The sequence below is a fragment of the Mobula birostris genome, chromosome 5, assembly GCF_030028105.1.
Source record: "Mobula birostris isolate sMobBir1 chromosome 5, sMobBir1.hap1, whole genome shotgun sequence".
In the NCBI taxonomy this organism is placed as follows: Eukaryota; Metazoa; Chordata; class Chondrichthyes; order Myliobatiformes; family Myliobatidae; genus Mobula; species Mobula birostris.
Window position 1 is genome coordinate 4,685,197 of NC_092374.1, and position 25,829 is coordinate 4,711,025.

The following is a 25,829-nucleotide window of genomic DNA, read 5'->3' on the forward strand; positions in this document are numbered from 1 at the left end:
GGAAGAGAGCAGATCAAGAGAGTGGGGGAGGAGGAGGAGTACAAGCAGACACATGATAAGTGAGACCAATATGAGGGGCAGAGGGGAGAGGTGAGGAGCTGGGAGGGGAATGAGACTCGAGTATAGGTAGGAGAATGGCTGTATGATTGTGAGGAGCCCGGAGGAGAAGCTTTGGCAGTGAACATGTACTGTGAAAGGGCTTTCTGAGATGGAGGGGGCTTCTGTGACTTTATAGTGGTGTGTGACTGGGTCTGAGATGTTTGTATTGTGCTCCAATGCTGTGTGGTTTAGGAGATGAAGGAGTAGGAGTCATCACCCCCTCGTCTTCCCCCCCATCCACAGGTTACCGGGGTGTTACATGGCGAGGCTCTGTCCCTTTAAGAATTGCGTGGGTGGGGCAGGCCGGCAACTTTGCAGCATCTGACAAAGCCGTTTCAGTGTAACATGACCGGCAGTGCAGTGTTTAAACCCAGTGAGCCTGTGCACGGCAGAAACGAACCCCGTCCCCTCCTTCACATATGCCTGCATCCCCTCCTTTCACCCCCCCCCACGTACCCCATCCCCTCCTTCCCCCCCATGTACCCCATCCCCTCCCCGTCCCCTCCTTCCCCCCACGTACCCCCGTCCCCTCCTTCCCCCCACGTACCCCATCCCCTCCCCGTCCCCTCCTTCCCCCCACGTACCCCGTCCCCTCCTTCCCCCCACGTACCCCGTCCCCTCCTTCCCCCCACGTACCCCGTCCCCTCCTTCCCCCCGCGTACCCCGTCCCCTCCTTCCCCCCGCGTACCCCGTCCCCTCCTTCCCCCCGCGTACCCCCGTCCCCTCCTTCCCCCCGCGTACCCCCGTCCCCTCCTTCCCCCCGCGTACCCCCGTCCCCTCCTTCCCCCCGCGTACCCCGTCCCCTCCTTCCCCCCGCGTGCCCCCGTCCCCCTCCTTTCCCCCGCGTGCCCCGTCCCCCTCCTTCCCCCCGCGTGCCCCGTCCCCCTCCTTCCCCCCGCGTGCCCCGTCCCCCTCCTTCCCCCCGCGTGCCCCGTCCCCCTCCTTCCCCCCGCGTGCCCCGTCCCCCTCCTTCCCCCCGCGTGCCCCGTCCCCCTCCTTCCCCCCGCGTGCCCCGTCCCCCTCCTTCCCCCCGCGTGCCCCGTCCCCCTCCTTCCCCCCGCGTGCCCCGTCCCCCTCCTTCCCCCCGCGTGCCCCGTCCCCCTCCTTCCCCCCGCGTGCCCCGTCCCCCTCCTTCCCCCCGCGTGCCCCGTCCCCCTCCTTCCCCCCGCGTACCCCGTCTCCTCCCTCCCCCGCGTACCCTGTCCCCTCCTCCCCCCCCACCCATGCAATTCTTAAAGGGACAGAGCCTCAGCCTCACCATGTTACACTCCGGTAACCTCATCTGTAGATCTCCATCATTACCTAGTTTTTTGAAACTTTCGTCAGCTTTTCTTCTTGACTAGTTTTTGTACACAACGGTTCCTGTACCCTACCATCCTTATAATCTTCTAGATCCCTATCATTACCTGTTTTTTTGACCTTTCGTAAGCTCTTTTTTTCTTGACTAGATTTACAACAGCCTTAGTACACCATGGTTCCTGTACCCTACCATCCTTTCCCTGTCTCATTGGAATGTACCTATGCAGAACTCCATGCAAATATCCCCTGAACATTTGCCACATTTCTGCCCTACATTTCACTGAGAACAAATTTTCCCAAGTTACGCTCCTAGTTTCCTGCCTGATAACCTGATATTTCCCCTTTCTCCAATTCAACACTTTCCTAACTTGTCTGTTTCTATCCCTCTCCAATGCTATGGTAAAGGAGATAGAATTGTGATCACTATCTTTAACATGCTCTCCCACTGAGAGATCTGACACCTGACCAGGTTCATTTCCCAACACCAGATCAAGTACAGCCTCTCCTCTTGTAGGCTTATCTACATATTGTTCAGGAAACCTTCCAGAACACACCTAACAAACTCCACCCCATCTAAACCCCTCGCTCTAGGGAGATGCCAACAACCCACCACAACAACCCTGTTATTATTACACCTTTCCAGAATCTGTCTCCCTATCTGCTCCTCGATGTCCCTGTTACTATTGGGTGGTCTATAAAAAAACACCCAGCAGAGTTATTGACCCCTTCCTGTTTCGAACGGAGTTCCTGTAGACAATCCCTCCATGACTTCCTCCTTTTCTGCAGCCGTGACACTATCTCTGATCAACAGTGCCATGCCCCCACCTCTTTTGCCTCCCTCCTTGTCCTTTCTGAAACATCTAAAACCCGGCACTTGAAGTAAACATTCCTGCCCCTGAGCTATCCAAGCCTCTGTAATGGCCACTACATCATAGCTCCAAGTGCTGATCCATGCTCTAAGCTCATCCGCTTTGTTCATAATACTCTTTGTGTTAAAATAGACACATCTCAAACTGTCCGTCTGAGTGTGTCCCTTCTCTATCACCTGCCTATCCTCCCTCACACACTGTCTCCAAGCTTCCTCTATTTGTGAGCCAACTGCCTCTTCCTCCATCTCTTCAGTTCAGTTTCCATCCCCCAGTAATTCTAGTTTAAACTCTCCCCGATAGCCTTAGCAAACCTCTCCGCCAGGATATTGGTCCCGCTGGGATTCAAGTGCAACCCGTCCTTTTTGTACCTGCCCCAAAATAGGTCCCAATGATCCAGAAATCTGAATCCCTGCCCCCTGCTCCAATCCCTCAGCCACGCATTTATCCTCCAGCTCACTCTATTCCTATACTCACTGTCACGTGGCACAGGCAGTAATCTCGAGATTACTACCTTTGTGGTCCTGCTTCTCAACTTCCTTCCTAACTCCATGTAGTCTGTTTTCAAGACCTCCTCCCTTTTCCTGCCTATGTCATTGGTACCAATATGTACCACGACCTCTGGCTGTTTACCTTCCCACTTCAGGATATCTTGGACACGATCAGAAACATTCTGGACCCTGGCACTTGGGAAGCAAACTACCATCCGTGTTTCTTTCCTGCATCCACAGAATTGCCTGTCTGACCCCCTAACTATAGAGTCCCCTATCACTGCTGCCATCCTCTTCCTTTCCCTACCCTTCTGAGCCACAGGGCCAGACTCTGTGACAGAGGTGCGGACACTGTTGCTTCCCCCAGGTAGGCTGTCCCTCCCCAACAGTACTCAAACAGGAGTACTTGTTGTTAAGGGGTACAGCCACAGGGGTACTCGCTAGCATCTGACTCTTGTCCCTCCCTCTCCTGACTGTTACCCACTTACTGTCTCCCGAGGCCCTGGTGTGACTACCTGCCTATTGCTCCTCTCTATCACCTCCTCACTTTCCCTGACCGGAAGAAGGTCATCGAGCTGCATCTTCAGTTCCCTAACGTGGTCCCTGAGGAGCTGCAGCTTGACGCATCTGGCGCAGATGTGGTTGTCCAGGAGGCTGAAAGTCTCCAGTACTTCCCACAGCTGACACCGAGCACAGAACACCGGCCTCACACACATACTTCCTGTCTGTCTGTATTCTACTCGGGTAACCTACCTCACCTCGACCCGTTATCGCCGAAGCCCTGTTGAGCCAAAGCCCTCCTAATCTGTCTCCCTCCACTCTGTCCAGTGCCTGCTGTATAAAACTGTCTCCTTTTAAACTCCTCTTGCTGTTCTAACTGACTGACGTCCATGAGCTTGCACAGTCATGCCTCGACCAAACTGCTGAAGAAATTCTTGTTCTGGTTTCTTCCCCCTTCCCTCCCAGTCCTGAAGAAGGGCCTCAGCCTGAAACGTCAGCTGTTTATTTCCGTAGAAGCTGCCTGACTTGCTGAGTTGCTGCGGCATTCTGTATGTGTCGTTCTGCATTTCCAGCTGGACGGCCTCTTCCTGTGCTGGAGTGTGCTCTGCCACTCAAGACAACCCCATAACTCACAAAGCTGCAGTTTCTCTTTGTTTCCGCTCCACAAGCCCTCAGGTCCATGAGTACCAGGGTCAGACATCTGTGTACCACGGTCAGAGGTCAATGCATGAAGGTCACAATCCTGAGAGAGTCCTGGGAGGCCCCATGTCTGCGGGTTTCAGAGTCCAAGACCAAGGACTGGTGGTGGACATGGTCTGTCCTGGATTGGCAGTGTGTCTCGGGGGAAAAGGGGCTTGTTAAGCTGTTTGTGTTGTTCGGCTGAACATCGTGGGCGTGCGATGTTGGCGCCAGAATGTATGGGGACACTTACGGGCTGCCTCCGGCATATCCTCATGTTGTGTTGGTTGTTAACACAAATGACACGTCTCACTGTGTGTTTTGATGTAAACGTGATAAAATCTGAATCTCTCTGTAACCTTTGACACCCTGACCAATCAAGAACCTACGAACCTCGCTGCTTTAAATGTACCCAATGACTCGGCCTCCACAGCCATCTGTGGCAACGAATTCCCCAGATTCCTTAGGACAAGAGGGCACAGCTCAGGATAGAGGGGCGTCCATTTAAAACAGAGATGTGGAGAAATTTCTTTACCCAGAGTGTGGTGAATTTGTGGAATTTGTTAGCACAGGCAGCAGTGGAGACCAGGTCATTGGTGTATTTAAGGCAGAGCTGGACGGCTTCTTGATTGGACACAGCATTAAAGGTTACGGTGAGAAAGCTGGGGAGTGGGGCTGAGGAGGAGAAAATTGGATCAGCCATGATTGAATGGTGGAGCAGACTTGATGAGTCAAATGGCCTAGTTCTGCTCCATTGTCTATGTACCGAGGCAGAGTGATAAACTTTGCTTTGCGTGTGGTCCATGGAGATCAGTTCCTCACATCAGTACACTGAGGCAGTAGCAGGGAAAATGGTAACGGAATGCAGATTAAAGTGAGGAGTTACAGAGCAGGTGGACCATAAGATATAGGAGCAGAAGTAGGCCATTTGGCCCATCGTAGACAGTAATGTACGAAGGTCACAATGACAATGGAAGGATAGCTTTATTTGTCACACGTCCATTAAAGCACAGTGAAATGTGTATTTCTGTCAATGAGCAACACAGTCCGAGGATGTGATGGGGGCAGGCAGCTTGCTCGTTGTCCCAACACCATCCAGTGCCAACAATACACGTCCACGACCTGCTAACCCTAACCCATGTGCCTTTGGACTGTGGCAGGATAGTGGGGAACCCACAGAAAACCAGGTGGTCACTGGGAGAACGTACAAACTCCTTACAGACAGCATTGGGAATTGAACACATCACTAGTGCTGTAAAGTGTTTCACTGACGCTAGACTAAGGAGTTCCCCAGGTGAGCTGCAAAGCCGAGAGTCTATCTTGTCAGAATAGGGAACTGTTCAGTCGTCTCACAAATGAGAGAACCTGCAGGTGCTGGAAATCCGAGCAGCACACACACACACACAATGCTGGAGGAACTCAGCAGGCCAGGCGGCATCTATGGAAAAGAGTACAGTCGACGTTTTGGGCCGAGAGCATTTGGCAGGATAGGAGGAAAGGAAAAGAGTGCGGAGTGGATTTAAAAGCTGATGGGGGAGAGGGAGAGAAACACCGGGTGATGGGTGGAACGTGGAGGGGGAGAGGATGAAGTAAGGAGCTGGGAAGTTGATTGGTGAAAGAGACAGAAGGCGATGGAAGAAAGAAAAGGGGGGAGGAGCACCAGAGGGAGATGATGGGCAGTCAATGAGGTAAGGTGAGAGAGGGAACGGGGATGGGGAAATAGGGGAGGGTCATTACTGGAAGTTTGAGAAATCAATGTTCATGCCATCAGGTTGGGGGCTATCCAAATGGAATATAAGGTGTTGTTCCTCCAACCTAATTGTGGCCTTATCCCGACAGTGGAGGAGGCCATGGATGGACATAACGGAATGGGAAGTGGAATTAAAATGGGTGGCCACTGGGAGGTCCTGCTTGTTCTGGCGGGCGGAGCGTAGACGCTCATCGAAGCAGTCTCCCAATCTACCTCAGGTCTCACCGATATACAGGAGGCCACACCAGACCCCAACAGCCTCACAGGTGAAGTGCTGCCTCTCCTGGAAGGACTGTTTGAGGCCCTGAATGGTAGCGAGGGAGGAGGTGTAGGGGTAGGTGTAGCACTTGTTCCGCTTGCAAGGATAAGTGCCAGGAGGGAGATCAGTGGGGAGGGACATACGGACAAGGGAGTTGCGTAGAGAGTGATCGCCATGGAAAGCAGGAAGTGGGGGGAGGGAAAGATGTGTTTAGTGGTGGTATCCCGTTGGAGGTAGCAGAAGTTTCAGAGAATTATCTGCTGGACGCAGTGTAAAGATGTGCTTTACACATCACACACTCTGGACCTTTTCAATGATTTCAAGTTCACTAGCCACCATCATCTTATTTTCACTATGGATGACCAGTCCCTATACACCTCCATCCCCTACCGGGAAGGCCTCAAAGCTCTCCGTTTCTTGCTGGACACCAGGCCCAACAAGATCCCCTCCACCACCACTCTCCTCCGCCTAGCGGGACTCATTCTCACTCTCAATAACTTCTCCTTTGGCTTCTCCCACCTCTTTCAAACAAAAGGGATGGCCGTGGGCACTCGCATGGGTGCCAGCTGTGCCAGCCTGTCAGTTGGCAAGCTGCCCATGGAAGCACACCACGGAGGAAACCACAGCTCTCCAAAAAAATAAAAATTAGTGCACATTTCAAATTTGCAAAAGGCAACCTGGATATTCTACAATACCTCTGGGACAATGTTCGGTGGACGGATGAGACAAAAGTTGAACGTTGGCAGAAATGCACATTGCTATGTTTGGAGGGAAAAGGGCACTGCATACCAACACCAAAACCTCATCCCAACTGTGAAACGTGGTGGAAGGTGCAGTGTAGGCATGTTCCAAGCCTACACCGGTGACCGTCCTGCACTTTTCCTACGCTACATCAATGACTGCATTGGTGTTGCTTCCTGCACCCATGCTGAATTCATGGACTACATCCACTTTGCCTCCAACTTCAACCCTGCCCTCAAATTTACCTGGTCCATTTCCGACACCACCCTCCCCCTTCTTGATCTCTCTGTCTCCATCTCTGGAGACAGCTTATCCACAGACGTCTATTATAAACCCACTGACTCTCACAGCTCTGCAGACTATACCTCTTCCCACCGTTACTTGTAAAAATGCCACTCCCTCTCTCAATTCCACTGTCTCCACTGCATCTGCTCTCAGGATGAGGCTTTTCATTCTATAACTAAGGAGATGTCCCCCTCCTTCAAAGAAAGGGGCTTCCTTTCCTCCATCAACGCTGCCCTCAGCTGCGTGTCTTCCATTTCAAGCACGTCTGCTCTTACCCCATCCTCCCGCCACACTACCAGGGATAGGGTTCATCTTGTCCTCACCTACCAGCCTCGGCATCGAGCACATAATTCTCCAAAACATCCGCCACCTCCAACTGGATCCCACCACCAAACACATCTTTCCCTCACTCCCTCACTTTGTGCTTTCCGCAGGGATCACTCCCTGCACGACTCCCTTGTCCTTATGTCCCTCCCCACTGATCTCCCTGCTGGCATTTATCCTTGCAAGAGGAACAAGTGCTACACCTGCCCCTACACCTCCTCCCTCACTACCTTTCTGGGCCCCAAACAGTCCTTCCAGGTGAAACAAAAACACAGAAAACCTACAGCACAATACAGGCCCTTCAGCCCACAAAGCTGTGCCGAACATGCCCTTACCTTAGAAATTACCTGGGGTTACCCATAGCCCTCTATTTTTCTAAGCTCCATGTACCTATCCAGGAGTCTCTTACAGGACCCTATTGTATCCGCCTCCACTACTGTCGCTGGCCGCCCATTCCATGCACTCACTACTCTCTGCATTTAAAAAAAAACTTACCCTTGACATATCCTCTGTACCTACTTCAAAGCACCTTAAACCTGTGCCCTCTCGTTAGCCATTTCAGCCCTGGGAAAAAGCCTCTGACTATCCACATGATCAGTGCCTCTCATCATCTTGTACACCTCTATCAGGTCACCTCTCATCCTCCACTGCTCCAAGGAGAAAAGGCCGAGTTCACTCAACCTATTCTCATAAGGCATGCTCCCCAATCCAGGCAACATCCTTGTGAATCTCCTCTGCACCCTTTCTATGGTTTCCATGTCCTTCCTGTAGTGAGGTGACCAGAGCATTGTTACTATTACACCTTTGCAGAATCTGTCCCTATCTGGGTTGTCGTCGTGGGAGATTTTAATTTCCCAAATATTGATTGAAAAGGGCCCATTCTCATGAAACAGTCTAATGCACAATGTTGGAGCTCACTGATAAGCCGTTCGTCCACCATCGACCTCCTCCGATCGTCGCTGACCTTCGGACCCTCGCTCCAAGTCCACTCCGTCCGAGGTCTACCAACTCTCTCCATTCGTGTCCGCTCTTCTCATCTCTCCTCTCCCCCCCCCCCCACCGCCCCCAGCAAAAGACCATGAAATCGCTGCTCCCAGACACACAAGAAAGAACAGCATCCCCCCCCCGCATTGACTAACATGCCCTGATATCTCTAGACATAACCCAAACATTGCTGCTACGGAGGAACCATTACCTCAGCAGTGGCACATTACAGAGAAGCCAATATGTTAGCCTTAGCAGTGAAACATTACAGAGAGGCCATTACATTAGCAGTGAAACCTTACAGAATGTTACATATGGATTTCAGCAGGGCATTTGACGAGGTACCCCATGCAAGGCTTATTGAGAAAGTAAGGAGCCATGGGATCCAAGGGGATATTGCTTTGTGGATCCAGAACTGGCTTGCCCACGGAAGGCAAAGAGTGGTTGTAGATGGGTCATATTCTGCATGGAGGTCAGTGACCAGTGGAGTGCCTCAGGAATCTGTTCTGGGACCCTTACTCTTTGTAATTTTTATGAATGACCTGGATGAAGAAGTGAAGGAATGGGTTAGTAAATTTGCTGATGACACAAAGGTTGGAGGTGTTGTGGATAGTGTGGAGGGCTATCAGAGGTTACAGCGGGACATCGATAGGAAAGAAAACTGGGCTGAGAAGTGGCAGATGGAGTTCAACCCAGATAAGTGTGAAGTGGTTCATTTTGGTAGGTCAAATATGATGGCAGAATATAGCATTAATGGTAAGACTCTTGGCAGTGTGGAGGATCAGAGGGATCTTGGGATCCGAGTCCATAGGACACTCAAATCTGCTGCGCAGGTTGACTCTGTGGTTAAGAAGGCGTACGGTGCATTGGCCTTCATCAACCATGGGATTGAGTTTAGGAGCCGAGAGATAATGTTGCAGCTGTATAGGACCCTGGTCAGACCCCACTTGGAGTACTGTGCTCAGTTCTGATCGCCTCACTACAGGAAGGATATGGAAACCATAGAAAGGGTGCAGAGGAGATTTACGAGGATGTTGTCTGAATTGGGGAGCATGCCTTATGAGAATAGGTTGAGTGAACTTGGCCTTTGCTCCTTGGAGCAACGGAGGATGAGAGGTGACCTGATAGAGGTGTATAAGATGATGAGAGGTATTGATCATGTGGATAGTCGGAGGCTTTTTCCCAGGGCTGAAGTGGCTAGCACGAGAGGGCGCAGTTTTAAGGTGCTTGGAAGCAGGTACAGAGGAGATGTCAGGGATAAGTTTTTTTTACACAGAGAGTGGTGAGTGCGTGGAATGGGCTGCCAGAGATGGTGGTGGAGGTGGATACGATAGGGTCTTTTAAGAGACTCGTGGATAGGTACATGGAGCTTAGAAAAGTAGAGGGCTATGGGTAACCCTACGAAATTTCTGAAGTAAGTACATGTTCAGCACAGCTTTGTGGGCCGAAGGGCCTGTATTGTGTGTAGGTTCTCTATGTTTTTATGACACTTCACCTGTGAATCTGTTGGGGTCATTTACTGTGTTCAGTGATCCCGGTGTGGCCTCCTGTATATCGGTGAGACCTGATGTAGATTGGAAGACTGCTTCACTGAGCATCTACGCTTGTCTGCCAGAAAAATCAGGATCTCTAAGTGGCTACCCATTTTAATTCCACTTCCTGTTCCTGTTCCGGTATGTCAATCCACGGCCTCCTCCACTGTCGTGATGAGGCCACACTCATGGTTAAGGTGTTGGTCTAGTGATCTGAAGGTCGCTAGTTCAAGCCTCAGCTGTGGCAGCGTGTTTGTGCCCTTGAGCAAGGCACTTAATCACACATTGCTCCAGTCTGTGTGAGGAGTGGCGCCCCACACAGACTTCCAATCTGCACCTTGTAAGGCATGAAAATGCCTGATGCAGGCCTCTCATGGTCTGAGTCGACGTTCCCCTCCCCTCCTACCCCGTACACGGACTCTCCTCCTCCTCCCTGCCCTCCTACCCCGTACACGGACTCTCCTCTGCCCCCCCTCCCCCCCCAACTCCGGCACAGGTCCCTGAGCCTCCAGGCTTCAGCCATTGGGCTTCCACCCTCCCAGTTGCCTTACTGAGGCAGTGGGCAGTGTCGGCTGGTTGGTATCCTGGGGAGTCACTGCACCCAGCAGCTCTGTCAATGTGTGGATATGTTTTAAATGTTTCAGGCTGTCTTCGATGTTTGCAAGGAGACGGGATTGACGCTGATTGAAATGTTTGAGGGTATGACAGTGGACGAAATCCGGAAGTGCACTGGGTGTGATTTCAGTGTGAGTATTGATGACAGGGGCAGCTCTCTGCCGGGTGGTCTCAAGTTCTTTCCCTGGAAGAGGAAACAGAATTCCATCCCCCCCTCTCTCTCCCACCCCCCCCCCCCCAACTAACATCTCCACACTGGAAACATCACTGCACTGGCACCTCTGTCCTGCAAGCCCCAGGAGCGGGCGAGGGATGGGCAATGTTGCAGAGGGAGGTTGTGGGCTGGGTAAGTGATGACACTGCTGGGCGGGGTGGCTGGTTGGGCTGTTTTACACCACGTCTCTAAATGAATGAATGGGGGCCGGGCGGGGTGAAGATTAACTTCACTGGTCACCTACATTGAAACGGTGAAAAGTGTGGTTCGTACCAATGACCGACACCGAGGTTGTTCTGCTGCGGGCAGCCCACAAGGGGTCACCAGGCTTCCAGTGGCAGCGTAACAGACCCACAGCTCACTGACCCTTACCTGTGCGGATCTGGAAGGCGGGAGCGCCCACAGGCTCCTGCGTGGTCACGGAGAGAACGTATGCTTATCTCCCACATCTGCGCCAGATACACCGAGCTGCAGCTCGGGAGAATGAGGGGTTGATAGATAGGAGCTACAGGGAGGTAGTCACCCCTAGGTTGCAGGAGGCAGGTAGCCGGGTGACTGTCAGGAGAAGGAAGGGGAACGCACAGCCAGTGCAGATACCCCTGTGGCCATTCCTCTCGATAGTGAGTATACAACTTTAGTTGCTGTTCAGGGGTGAACCTGCCAAGGGGAAGCCACAGTGACCGGGTCTCTGGCACACTGAGTCTGGTGCTGTGACTCAGGAGAGCGGAGGGAGGAAGAGGACCACAGTAGTGATAAGAGACTCTGTGGTCAGAGGAATAGAGACGAGATTCTGTGAGCGCGATAGAGACACTTGGACAGTGTGTTGCCAGGGTCAGGGATGTAACAGGTTGGGTCCATGGCATTGTCAAGTGGGAGAGTGAGCAGCCCGAAGTCCTGGTACATGTTGGCACCAATGACATGGATAGACAAGGTGAGGAGCTGCTGATGAGAGACTTTAGGGAGTTAGGTAGAAAGCTGAGAAAGAGGTTCACCAGGGTAGTAATCCTGGATTGCTGCCTGTGCCACATGGCAGTGAGGGTAAGAGTAGAATGATTTGACAGGTAAATGTGTGGCTGACGAACTGGTACACGGGGCAGGGGTTCAGACTTGTGGATCATTGGGATCTCTTCCGGGGAAGGCACGATCTATGCAAAAGGAACGGGTTAACATCTGAACCCGAGGGGGTCTAATATCCTTGTGGACAGGTTTGCTAGAGCTGTTCAGGGGGGTTTAAACTAATTTGGCAGGGGGATGGGAACTGGAGTGATAGGGCTGAGGATGGGGTAGTTGGTTTATAAACAAAGGCAGTGTTTAGTGAGACTCCTGGCAAGGAGAGGCTGATGATAGGGCAAAATTGCAGTCAACAGGATGAATTGCAATGTAAAGGCTGATAAAATCAAGAAGAGTGAATACAGGACTGAAGGTGTAATATATGAATGCGCGCAGTAAACGGGAAAAGGTAGATGAACTTGTAACAGAGTTACAGGTTGGCATGTATGACATCGTTTGCCTCACTAAATCGTGGCTGAAAGGAGATAATAGTTGGGAGCCTAATGTCCAAGAATACACATTGTATCGAGAGGACAGGCGGCAGGTAGAGGGATGGGGTGATTTAAAAAGAAATCAAATCATTAGAAAGAGGTACATAGGGTCGGAAGGTGCTGAGTTGTAGTAGGTAGAGCTAAGGAACTGCAAAGGTAAAAGTACTCTGATGGGAGTTGTATACAGACCCCAAGAAGTAGTAAGGATGTGGTCTACAAATGATTGAAGATAGAAAATGCATGCCAAAAGGGCAACATTACAGTAGTCATGGGGGAGTTCAATATGCAGGTAGATTTGGGGAAAATCAGATTGGTGCTGGATTCCAACAGGCAGCTTTTCTGGAATGCCTATAAGATGGCTTTTTAGAGCACTCGTGTGGAGCCCACTAGGGGATGAGCTATTCTGGATTGGATGTTGTGCAATGAACGGGAATTGATTATAGAGTTTAAGGCTAAAGAACCCTTAGGAGAAAGTGATCATAATGTGATCATATTCATCCTGAAATTTGAGAAGCTGAAGTGAGATGTATCGCTATTATTGTAGAGTAAGGGAAATTACAGAGGCCAGAGAGAGGATTTGGTCAACGTGGGTTGGAAAAGAACTCTGGCAGGGGTGACAGAGAGCAACAATGGTGGAGTTTCTGGAAGCATAGGGTATATGCATCCCAAAGGGGAAGAAGTATTCTAAAGGCAAAATGAGCCAACCATAGTTAACAAAAGAAGTCAAAGCCAACATAAAAGTCAAAGAGAGGGTATACAGTGGTGCTAGAAGGTTTGTGAGCCCTGAAGAATTTCTCTATTTCTGCATAAATACGACCTAAAATATGATCAGATCTTCACATGTCCTATAACTAGATAGAGAACCCCATTAAATAAATAACACAAGAACATTATATTTGTTCATTTATTAATTGAGAAAAATGATCCAATATTACATGTATCTAATTTGTTGGAAAAAGTATGTGAACCTCTGGGGTAATGGCTTCTACGAAAACTATTTGGAGTCGGGTGTACCAATCAATGAGATGAGATTAGAGGTATGGGTTGTAGAGGTGCCCTGCCCTATAAAAAAAGATACAGTTAAGTTACTGACACAGCCTGCTCTCCTCAAGAAAGATCTGTTTATGTGCACCATGCCTCGATCAAAACAACTTTCAGAGGACCTCAGAATTATAGAGATGCATGAAGCTAAAAAAGGCTACAAAAGCATTTCTAAAGACCTGAATATTCGTCAGTCCACAGTAAGAGAAATGTTCTACAAATGGAGGAAACTCAGTACTGTGGCTACTCTTCCTAGGAGTGGGCATCCTGCAAAGGTCACACCAAGAGCACAACATGCATTGCTGAAGGAGGTGAAAAAGAACCCAAGGGTAACAGCAAAAGACTGCAGAAATCTCTAGAGCTTGCTGAAGTCTCTGTTCATGTGTCCACTATAAGAAAAACACTGAACTAGAATAGTGTTCATGGAAGGACACTGCAGAGGAAACGACTGCTCTCCAAAAAAAAAAAAAATTTGCCACACATGTCAAGTTTGCAAAACATCACCTGGATGTTCTACAGTGCTCCTGGGTGTGATTGCAAAACATCACCTGGATGTTCTACAGTGCTCCTGGGACAATGTTCTATGGACAGATGAGACAAAAGTTGAACTTTTTGGCAAAAATGGACTTTGCTATGTTTATAGGAAAAAGGGCACTGCACACCAACACCAAAACCTCAACTCAAATGTGAAGCATGGTGGAAGGAGCATCATGGTTTGGGGCTGTTTTGCTGCATCAGGGCCTGATCAGCTTACATTCGTTGCGGGAACAATGAATTCAAAATTGTATCAAGACATTTTACTGGAGAATGTTAGGGTAGCAGGCAATCACCTGAAGCTTAATAGAAGATGAATAATGCAACAAGACAGTGATCCGAAAAACAAGAGTAAGTCAACAGAATGGTTTAAAAAGGACGAAAATTTGTGTTTTGGCATGGCCGAGTCAAAGTTCTGACCTTAATCCTATAGGAAAGTTGTGGAAGGACCTGAAGGAAACAGTTCATGCAAGGAAGCCCACCAACGTCCCAGAGTTGAAGCAGTTTTGTAAGGAGGAATGGACTAAACTTCCTGCAAGTCGATGTGCAGGACTGATCAACAGTTACCGGAAACGTCTGGTTGAAGTTACTGCCGTACGAGAGGGTCACACCAGCTACTGAGAGCAAAGGTTCACATACTTTTTCCAACAAGTACATGTAATATTGGATCGTTTCTCGCAATGAATGATTGAACAAGTGTAATCTTTTTAGTGTTGTTTGTTTGATTGGGTTCTCTTTATCTAGTTTTAGGACGTGTGATGATCTGATCACATTTTAGGTCCTATTTATGTAGAAATAGAGAAATTCTACAGGGATCACAAACTTTCTAGTGCCACTGTATAATAGAGCAAAAATCAGTGGGAAGTTAGAGGATTGAAAAGCTTTTAAAAACCAACAGGAGCCAACTTAAAAGAGTCTTTAAGAAGGTAAAGATGCAATATGAAAGTGAACTAGCCAATAATATTAAAGAGGATACCTAAGGTTTCTTCAGATACATCAAGTGTAATAGAGAGGCAAGAAGGGATATTAGAGAGCTGGAAAATGATGCTGGAGTGGTGGTAATGAGAGACAAGGAAATGGTGGGCAAACTGATTATGTATTTTGCAACAGTCTTCATTGTGGAAGACGCTAGCAGTATGCTGGAAGTTCCAGAGTGTCAGGAGACAGATGTGTGTGAAGTTGCCATTACCGGGGAGAAGATTCTTGGGAAACTGAAAGATCTGAAGATAGACAAGTCACCTGGACTAGATGGGTTCTGAAAGGGATGGCTGAAGAGATTGTGGAAGCATTAGTAATGATTTTTCAAGGATCACTAGATTCTGGAATGGTTCCAGAAGACTGGAAAATTGCAAATATCATTGCACTCCACTCTAAGAAGGGAGAGAGGCAGAAGAAAGGAAACTATAGGCCAGTTAGTCTGGCTTCTGTGGTTGGGAAAGTGTAGGAGTTGATTATTAAGGATATAATTTCAGGGTTCATGGAGGCACTTGATAAAATTGGCTGTAGTCAGCATGGTTTCCTCAAGGGAAAATCTTGTCTGACAAATCGATTGGGATTCTTTGAAGAAATAACAAGCAGGATAACAAACGAGAGTTGGTTGACGTGTATTTGGATTTTCAGAAGGCCTTTGACAAGGTGCCATACGTGAGGCTGCTTAACAAGCTACAAGCCCATGGTATTACAGGAAAGATTCTAGCATGGATAAAAGCAGTGGCTGAATTCAGGAGGCAAAGAGTGGGAATAAAGGGAGCCTTTTCTGGTTGGGTGCCAGTGACTAATGTTGGGACGGCTTCTTTTTACGTTATATGTCAATGACTTGAATGACTGAATTGATGGTCTTTTTTGCAAAGTTCGCAGATCACACAATAGGGTCTTTTAAGAAACTCTCAGATAGGCACATGGAGCTTAGGAAAACGGAGGGCTATGGGGTAGGGAAATTCTAGGCAGTTTCTAGAGTAGGTTACGTGGTCGGCACAACATTGTGAGCTGTAGGGCCTGGAATGTGCTGTAGATTTCTACGTTCTATGTTATGAAGATAGGTGCAGGGGCAAGTGGTTTTGAGGAAGTCCAGAGGCTACAGAAAGACTTATTCAGATTAGGAGAATGGGCGAAGAAGTGGCAGATGGAATACAGTGGCAGGAAGTGTATGGTCATGCACTTTGGTAGAAGAAATAAAAGGGTTGACTTTTCTAAATGGAGAAGGAAATTCAAAACTGGGGCACAAAGGGATTTGGGAGTCCTTGTGCAGGATTCCCTAAAGGTTAACTTGCAGGTTGAGTCTGTGGTGAGGAAGGCAAATGGGATGTTAGCATTCATTTCAAGAGGACTAGATTATAAAAGCAAGGATGTAATAAGACTTTATAAAGCTCAGGTGAGGCCTCTCATGGAGTACCGTGAGCTGTTTTGGCCCCTTAGAAAGGATGTGCTGAAGCAGGAGAGGGTTCAGAGGAGGTTCACGAAAACGATTCCAGGATTGAATGGCTTCTCACATGACTAGTGTTTGGTGGCTCTGGGCCTGTATTCACTAGAATGTAGAAAAATGAGGGGTGACCTCATTGAAACCGATTAAATGGTGAAAGGCTTTGATAGAGTGGATGGGCAGAGGATGTTTCCTCTGGGGGGGGGGAAGAGTCTAGGACCAGAGGACACGGCCTCAGAACAGAGGGGTGTTCTTTTAAAACAGAGATGAGGAGGAATTTCTTTAACCATAGAGTGGTGAATCTGTGGAATTTGTTGTCTCAGGTGGCTGTGGGGACCAAGTCATTGGCAGTGGTGATAGATTCTTGATTGGTCAGGGCATGGGGAGAAGGCAGGAGATTGGGGCTGAGAGAGAAATTGGATCAGCCATGATGAAATGGCAAAGCAGGCTTGATGGGCCAAATGGCCTTATTCTGTTCCATCTCTTATACATTCCCTCACCTCCCCCAGATTCCACTGGGAGCCATTTACGGTGGCTAATTAACTCATTCTGTGATGTGGGGGGGACCGGAGCCTCCTGGAAAGTGGGGCAGTTACTCCTGGTCTCTGCCGAGGAGGAGCGGGGGGGTGAGGAACACAAAAGGCAGGGTCGTTCGGTGTGGCAGTAACTTGTGTTGTCTCCCGTGTAGGTCTCGCCAAACCTCCAGCCTATGCCCCAGGTGGCAGTGTGACAGGCCCCTGGCTGATGGGGACAAGGCTTCACCCAGGATGACGGGGAATCGTTCGGATCCCTGCGGAATGACGGCTTTACATTTAATAAGTTTTATTTTGATATTAGTGTTCATCCCTTAGTTGCGGATAATTGCCGTGTTCTCTGCTGTCTGGGGGGGTGGGAGTGAGGGGTGGGGATGGTCTGTGCTGGTGGGAGGGGGCAGTCCTCGCTGCCTGGGGTGAGGGTGTGTTTGTGTTGGATCTTGCGCTCTGCTCTGTGCCCAGCGGTACAGCGCGGAACAGGCCCTGCGCTGCCCGGCGACCCACCCGTTTAACCCTGGCCTCATCACAGGACAGCTTGCAGTGACCGATTAACCGGCTAACCCGCGAGTCTCTGGAATGTGGGAGGATGCCCTAACTCCTTGCCGGAATTGAACCCTTGACGCCCTCTTCTGTAATAGCATCGCGCAAGCGGCCAGCTAAGCTAGACTCTGCATTCTCTGGTACCGTACCCCGCCATGGGCAGGAGTTGCACTCTGCGAGGCCAGCCGGTGCCCCCACAGCGCAGGTTTGACCCGGTGCCGCCCTCTCCACGGTAACGATACACTCCTGCGTCCCAATGACGGGTCCCTCTCGGCCGGAGAAGTGTACTGTTCGTTCCTGGCCATGGATGCTGCCTGACCTGCTGAGTCCCTGCGGTATTTTGGATGTGTTGCTCCGGATTTCCAACATCTGTAGGATCTCTGGTGGCTGTGAGTCGCAGTGATCTCCCTGTGAGTATGGAGCTGCCGTAACCTTAACCCGGGCCCTGACAGAGACATTTTAAAATCAGCCCTTTGAAGGGGACACAGCCCTTGATCTGTGATGGGATGGGCAGGCACCTGTGTCGCATCCCTTTGTCTGCAGGCCGGCCGAGGAGGCTGGCGGGTCATTCTTTTCCGAAAGAACAGTGGCCCATGGGCGCTTCGTGGGCTTGTACCCCATGCTGGCTGTTGTCTGGGGTTTTGTGGTGAGCGGCCGGAAAGAGAAGGCGGGGGGGACTCCCAAGTCAGCAGGAGGTGGCGCAGAAACAGTGGTAATGCCCAGTCCACAGCAGCGACCGTGGCAGGTCCCGCCTCAGAGACCCTACAGGAAGCGGCAAGTGTGTGTGAATGTGCTTGCTTGTACATGTGTGTGTTCGCACAGGGTGAAGCTGCCTTCAGATCGGATCAGAGGCCTCAACAAGCAGATAGACTGTTGCCGTTTTCCGGATGACAAGACTTTCGTTTTTCTGAGTGCCAGCTCCCAGGAGCCCGAGTTTGCCCGTGATTTGTTTCACACAAACTGGCGTCATCCTTTAAATGGAATTGCAGACTCCAGCGGGGTCCCAGCCGCTTCCGTGCTCGGAGAGCGAAACTGCAAATGATCCCACGTCGGGTGGGTTGAGCGCGCGCACACGCGGAGCCTGAGCGGGGGCCCACTCTCCACTTTGCGATCGTTCTTAATAAATTGTCAGAAATTATTTTTATTTATTTTTGGCTGCTGATTAATCTTTATTAAGACTTGGAACCAACCGGCAGGGGCGATGTGCCTACTTCTGCCGCCAGTTCCTTTCCTGCTCCTGCACGGGAGGGGTAAGCCACCTTTGGGTGCCTGCTTTCTCCCGGTCTGAAGTGGTCTCGCTGCGGGTGGCTGGTGGGGAGCGAGGGGCCGTGTGGGGGGTGGGGTGAGTCAGCTGCGGTCCCCGGTTACATTCTGTTGTTCGGTGACGGCCGGTTTATCCCCAATTGTTAAAGTAATGGCTTCTCTCTGGTGCTCCCTCCCCACACGCTCTCTTCCATGGCCTTCTGTCCTCTCCTGTTAGATTTTGTCTTCTCCAGCCCTGTATCTCTTCAACCAATCAACTTCCCAGCTCTTCATCTCTCCCCCTCCCAGTTTCTCCCCACCTTTCAAATCTGCTCATCTTTCCTTCCAGTCCTGCCAGAGGGTCTTGGCCAGAAACGTCGACTGTGCTCTTTTCCACAGGTGCTGCCTGGCCTGCTGAGTTCCTCCAGCGTTGTGTTGTGTTGTTTGGATTTCCAGCACCTGCAGATTTTCTCTGTTAGTTAAAGTAATGGAACTCTGTCAGACCCTGTGCAAAATATCCTCAATTCAAACAGGCCCTCCATTTGTCGACTTGGATGATGCGTACACAACCCAGGGCAGTATCTACCACCCGACCAGCCTCCGCGCCCACCACATAATTCACCGAAACTTCTGCCACCTCCAACTGGATCCCACCACCAAGCACATCCTTCCCCCACTTGATGCTTCCCACAAGGATCGCTTCCTACCAGACTCACTTGTCCATTCGTCCCTCCTCACTGATCTCCCACCTGGCACTTACCTTTGCAAGCTGACAGCGCTACACCTGCCCCGACACCTCCTCCCTCACAGTCACAGGCAATGCTTCACCTGTGATTCTGCTGGGATCATCTACTGAATCTCGTGCTCTCAGTGTGGTCTGTATATCGCTGGGACCCGGCGTAGATTGGAAGACCGTATCACAGGCCACCTACATTCCGTCCGCCAGAAAAAGCAGGATCTCGCAGTTGCTACTCATTTTAATTCACTTTCCATTCCCATTCTGATATGTTTATCCATGGCCGACTCCCATTGTCATGATGAGGCCACACTCAGGTTGGAGGAACAACACCTTATGTTCGTCTGGGTAGCCTCCAACCTGATGGCATGAACATTGACTTCTCTAACTTGCAGTACTGCCCCCCCACCCCCTCTCCTTCACGATTCCCCACCCCCCTTTCCCTCTCTCACCTCCCTCTGGTGCTCTCTTCCCCCCCCCCCCTTTTCTATCATGGCCTTCTCTCTCTTTCACCAATCAACTTCCCAGCTCTTTACATCATCCTCCCCCTCCAGGTTTCACCTATCACCAGGCGTTTCTCTCTCCCCTCCCTCACCTTTTAAATCTTCTCATTTTTTTTATCCAGTCCTGCTGAAGGGTTTCGGCCCGAAACGTCGACTGTACTTAGATAGATTCTACCTGGCCTGCTGAGTCCCTCTAGCATTTTGTGTGTGTGTGTGTTGTTTGGATTTCCAGCATCTGCAGATTTTGTCTTGTTTGCGAGCTGTTGCCCATGTCCCGCTCTTTACGCAGCTGATAAATCCAAAGGAACGATAGGTACAGGTACAGGTTGGCACCGGCGGCGGCGAGTCGTTGCCAGTCAGCGTTGAACTCAACATAGGATCGCCGTACGGGAATTCAGCTCCGGATTTATCTTCGGGCTTTACTCCTGAACCCCTTCCCCATGAGTGGGGATAGCCGCAAGGTAGTGGAGGTTTGAGATCAGAGTTTTCCTTCTGGATGAACTGCCAACCACGGCAGACGAGCCCCGTCTTCCTGAAGTGGTCGGTGTTAAGGCATCAGTAACCCTTCTTTGCCCGTTCTGCCAGTAGAAACGGTTCTGCTGGGCTTGGTTGTCAGAGGCTATTTGAGACTCTCGCCACTGGGAGCATTTAACAGGTAGCGGGACGTACTACCACACTCCCACCCCCAGCTATAACACCCTTAAGAAACAGCCATTAACTCATCAATTAAACAAATTTAAGGAAGAAAAATCTCGGCCTGAAACGTCGACTGTTTCTTCCTCTCGTAGATGGTGCCTGATCTGCTGAGTTCCTCCAGCATTATGTGTGTGAATTCAAGGAGTCTGTGTTTGTTAACTCCAGGCAGAAGTGGAGTAGTTGTTGGGGACATATTTCATTGGGACATCCACTCCATTAATGGGGTCAAGGTTCGGGAAATTGTCTTTCGTGTGGAGCGTTGTGGCACGCAGTCCTGATAATCAAACGTAGGCCTGACCGGCCGAGGAATGGCCCTGACCGATGCCAGACTAGGGACCGACACAATTCAGGTGGCTGGCTGGACGCCCACCTGTTAGGTGACCGACCACCAGGGCACGGGTTATGTTTCTGCAGCTAGGACGGCTCCGAAGACCACTCCCCGTCGACTTTCCTTCCCGGAGAGCCGGTTATTGATTTATTTAGAATGCGAAGAGGGGCTGAACTTCACTGACAGAACACGGAACTGATTCCGAACCCTACAGCCTCGCCCCCAAGTCTCGGTATAAGCAATACAGACTACTTTTACACATTAGTCTTTGGTTATGGATAGTTTTTAATAAATCTATTGAATTTATCTTCCTGTAAATCCCTGCAAGAAAATAAATCTCAAAGTAGTGTGTGGTGACAGATAGGTACTTTGGTTATAAAATTGACTTTGATTGAGACACGGGAGGCTGAAGACGCTGTGTGAGTATTCAGTGCTGTGTAGTGAGGCGTATGTGTATCTGAGCCCTGAGCCGCTAACCCACTGCTGGCCGCTCGGGGGCTCACTCCCACTCCGATCGGGTTTAATATCACCGGCTTATGTCGCGATTGGGTTGTTGTGCAGCAGCAGGACAATGCGATACATAATAATTACAATAGGAAATATACATATAATTGAGTAAATATTTCAAAAAGAGAACAAAAATACTGAGGAAGTATTCATAGGTTCAACGACCACTTAAGAATCGGATGGCAGAGGGGAAGAAGCTGTTCCTGAATCACTGAGTGTGTGCCTTCAGGCTTGTGTACCTCCTACCTGATGGTAATAATCAGAAGAGGGCGTGACCTGGGCGATGGAGGCCGCCTTTGTGACACATTCCCTTCTGAAGATGTCCTCGATGCTGGAGAGCCGAGGGCCCATGTTGGAGCTGGATGAGTTTGCAACTTTCTACATTCGCCCCTCAATATCAGACGGAGATACAACGAGTGAGAACCAGCGTGAAATCAGTTCACGTCGTCTCTCCCGATCACCTGTGTCCCCGGATTACTGCTCTGTCCTCTCCTGGCCAAAACCTTACATCAGGGTTGCGTTGTTCCTCCCAACGCACCCACCTCTGTCGGAATCTCAATCTATCTCTCTCTCTTCCCCCTTCCCTCTCTCTTCCCCCTTCCCTCTCTCTTCCCCCTTCTCTCTCTCTCTCTCTCTCTATCCCCTCTCCCCCTCTCCCCTCTTCCCCCTCTCCTCTCTCTTCCCCCCTCCTCTCTCCTCTGTCCCTCTCTCCCCTCTCCCCCTCCCTCTCTCACCAACAGCATCGCCTCACTGACGGTCTCCGGCCAACATGGTGACAGGGCGAGATATCACACGGATTTAAACAATGATGTGGGTCTCTTAAACACCTCCCCTGTACCGAGACTAGTAGACAGAATCAGTACAGTAGAGAGTACAGAGCAGGTTTACTAAAATGTTGCCTGGGTTTCATCTCCTAAGTTACAGAGGAAGGTTGAGGGGGGACTTGATAGAGGTGTTTAAAATTATGAGGGGGAATAGATAGAGTTGATGTGGATAGGCTTTTTCCACTGAGAGTGGGGGAGATTCAAACAAGAGGACATGAGTTGAGAGTTAAAGGACAAAAGTTTAGGGGTAACATGAGGGGTAACTTCTTTACTCAGAGAGTGGTAGCCCACAATGTTGTGCTGAACTGATTAAATTAGCAACCAAATGGCCGACCTACAGAATGTCCATTTCCCTCACACCCCTGTGCCGATCTAAATGCCCCTTAGAAGTCCCCAATGTATCTGCCTCTACCCCCACCCCAGGCAGAGCACCCACCACCCTCTGTGTAAAAACCTTCCCCTCACTTCTCCTCTGAAAATACCCCCTCTCTCCTTCAATGCATGTCCCTGTGGTATGAGACATTTCAACCCTGGGAAAAAGATACCGCTGAACGACGGGTCCTGATGCAGACCGAAACTACAGATGCTGCCTGACCTGCTGAGTTCCTCCCAACTTCGTGAGTGCTGCTCTGGATTTCCGGCATCTCGGTATTTACGGAAATGATACGGTTGTGTACTCCAGCTACAACTCTCATAATTTTATAAAGCACAACCGCACCAGAAAGAGGAAGATGTTTTAATGGTCGCTGGCCTGACGGGCTCCATCAGACCCATTTGGTGTTGCAGGACAACACTTCTTACCCACCTCATCCTTGGAGAACCCCCCCCCCCAAACCCCATTCTGGAATTAACCACGGGATCCTGTCCTGCATAGGCTTCAAAGGAAAAATAACCCTGGAATGCTCTCACTAACAACCTGTATCGGAAGAGAGAGAACAGGAGCAGGGAGTCTTCAAATCTCCTCACCTCGGGTCCATGAGAGTCAGCCCGATGTGATTGCAGGTCTAGTGATTATGACTGATTATGGTCCATAAGACCATAAGATGTAGGAGCAGAATGCGGGCCGTCTGGCCCATCGAATCTGCTCCACCATTCAATCATGGCTGATCCGTTTTTTTCTATCTCCTCCTCAACCCCAGTTCCAGGCCTTCTCCCCATTACCTTTGATGCCATGTCCAATCAAGAACCTATCAATCTCTGCCTTAAATACACCCAACGACCTGGCCTCCACATTGCTTGTGGCAACAAATTCCACAAATTCACCACCCTTTGCCTAAAGAAATTTCTCCGCATCTCTGTTTTGAAAAGGCGCCCCTCTATCCTGAGGTTATATCCTCTTGTCCTAGACTCTCCCACCATTGGAAACATCCTTTCCACATCTACTCTGTTTCAATGAGATCCCCCCTCGTCCTTTTGAATTCCAGCAAGTACAGACCCAGAGACATCAAATGTTCCTTGTATGATAATCCTTTCATTCATGGAATAATCCTAGTGAACCTCCTCTGGACCCTCTCCACTGCAACACATTTCTTCTAAGATGAAAGGCCCAAAACTGTTCAGGATACTCAAGGTGAAGCCTCACCAGTGCCTTATAAAGCCTCAGCATCACATCCTTGTTCTTGTATTCTAGACCTCTTGAGATGAATGCTAACATTGCATTTGCCTTCCTCACCACCAACTTAATCTTCAGGGTGTTCTGCACAAGGACTCCCAAGTCCCTCTGCATCTCAGATTCCTGGATTTTCTCTCCGTTCAGAAAATAGTCCGCACATTTATTTCTACTACCAAAGTGCATGACCATGCATTTTCCAACATTGTATTTCATTTGCCACTTTCTTGCCCATTTTCCTAATCTGTCTAAGTCCTTCTGCATCCTACCTGTTTCCTCAACACTACCTGCCCCTCCACAATCTTCGTATCATCTGCTAACCTGGCAACAAACCCTTCTATTCCATCATCTAAATCATTTATATACAGCATAAAAAGAAGTGGTCTCAACACCGACCCCTGTGGTCAGACACAGAGTGAAGCTCCCTCTACACCGTCCCATCACACACTCCCGGGGTCAGACGCAAAATGAAACTCCCTCTCCACTGTCCCATCACACACTCCCGGGGTCAGACACAGAGTGATGCTCCCTCTACACTGTCCCATCACACACTCCCAGGGTCAGAAACAGAGTGATGCTCCCTCTACACTGGCCCATCACACACTGCCAGGGTCAGAAACAGAGTGAAGCTCCCTCTACACTGTCCCATCACACACTCCCGGGGTCAGACACAAAATGAAACTCCCTCTACACTGTCCCATCACACCCCCCGGGGGTCAGAAACAGAGTGATGCTCCCTCTACACTGTCCCATCACACACTCCCGGGTTCAGACAGAGTGAAGCTGCTCTGATTGAGCTGGGAAAAATCGAGGAAAAACTGCTCTATAAAGTTCGTGAGATACTTTGGAGGTGGTTTGAAATGTCTTTTGGACACCTGAGTGAGTGGCTGTTTTAGAGTGGAGGGTTCATTTGGAGTTTTTCTGCCAGTTTGGACTGGGTTTGTTGGCGGCTGCTAGCTGCGTAGCTCCCAGTTGCGGCCGCTGGCAACTCGCCAGGAAGCCGTTCCGCTCCAAAACCGGGAGACAAACTCCCAACATGAAGCTCACCGTAGCTAGTCTAAATGTTAGTGATAGTAGGGGTTCTCTCCGCAGATATACAATCTCTCAGTTATGAAGGATGGGAGATATGCGGTGAGTTTCCTGCAGGGACTAGTCTGCTTGGTTCCTAGAGTGGTAGGGAGGGGTCTACATGAACCGCCTCAGCTCTAGCTCTAGTGCGGTGGCGATCCTGCTGAAGCTTTCCAACCTTCCAGCCAGAAATCGTTAGAGTCCAAGATGTCGTGCCTGCCGTCTGCTCTACCTCGCCGTATGCCTGGGTGATGTACCTCTGCAGGAAGGAACTTGGAAGCATAAATTGGAAACAGGTGTTCTCAGGGAAACGTACGGAAGAAATGTGGCAAATGTTCAGGGGATATTTGTGTGGAGTTCTGCATAGATACGTTCCAGTGAGAATGGGAAAGGATGGTAGGGTACAGGAACCGTGGTGTACAAAGGGTGTTGTAAATCTAGTCAAGAAGAAAAAGAAGAGCTTACGAAAGGTCAAAAAAACTAGGTAGTGATAGAGATGTAGAAGATTATAAGGCAAGCAGGAAGCAGTTTAAGAAGGAAATTAGGAGAGCCAGAAGGGGCCATGAGAAGGCCTTGGCGGGCAGGATTAAGGAAAACCCCAAGGCATTCTACAAGTATGTGAAGAGCAAGAGGATAAGATGTGAGAGAATAGGACCAATCAAGTGTGACAATGGAAGAGTGTGTATGGAACCGGAGGAGATGGAAGAAGGTACTTGATGAATACTTTGCTTCAGTATTCACTACGGGAAAGGATCTTGGCGATTGAGGGATGACTTACAGTGGACAGAAAAGCTTGAGCATGTAGATATTAAGGAAGAGGATGTGCTGGAGCTTTTGGAAAGCATCAAGTTGGATAAGTCACCGGGACTGGATGGGATGTACCCCAGGCTACTGTGGGAAGCGAAGGAGGAGATTGCTGAGCCTCTGGCAATGATCTTTGCATCATCAATGGGGATGAGAGAGGTTCTGGAAGATTGGAGGGTTGCAGATGTTGTTCCCTTATTCAAGAAAGGGAGTGGAGATAGCCCAGGAAATTATAGTGAGTCTTACTTCAGTGGTTGATAAATTGA

General features: G+C 49.9%; 1 protein-coding gene across 2 annotated transcripts in view; it reads left to right on the forward strand.

Moving 5' to 3' along the window:
* The window catches only part of oxct1a (3-oxoacid CoA transferase 1a), a 151,650-nt gene extending 133,256 nt beyond the window's left edge, over positions 1 to 18,394 (forward strand). For both annotated transcript variants that reach the window (XM_072257514.1, XM_072257513.1), the window contains exons 16-17: positions 10,454 to 10,555; positions 16,862 to 18,394. In XM_072257514.1, coding sequence (XP_072113615.1) covers positions 10,454 to 10,555; positions 16,862 to 16,903 — 144 coding nt within the window. In that variant the 3' untranslated portion in view covers positions 16,904 to 18,394. The remainder of the gene's footprint in view (positions 1 to 10,453; positions 10,556 to 16,861) is intronic.
* Positions 18,395 to 25,829: the final 7,435 nt, after the last annotated feature.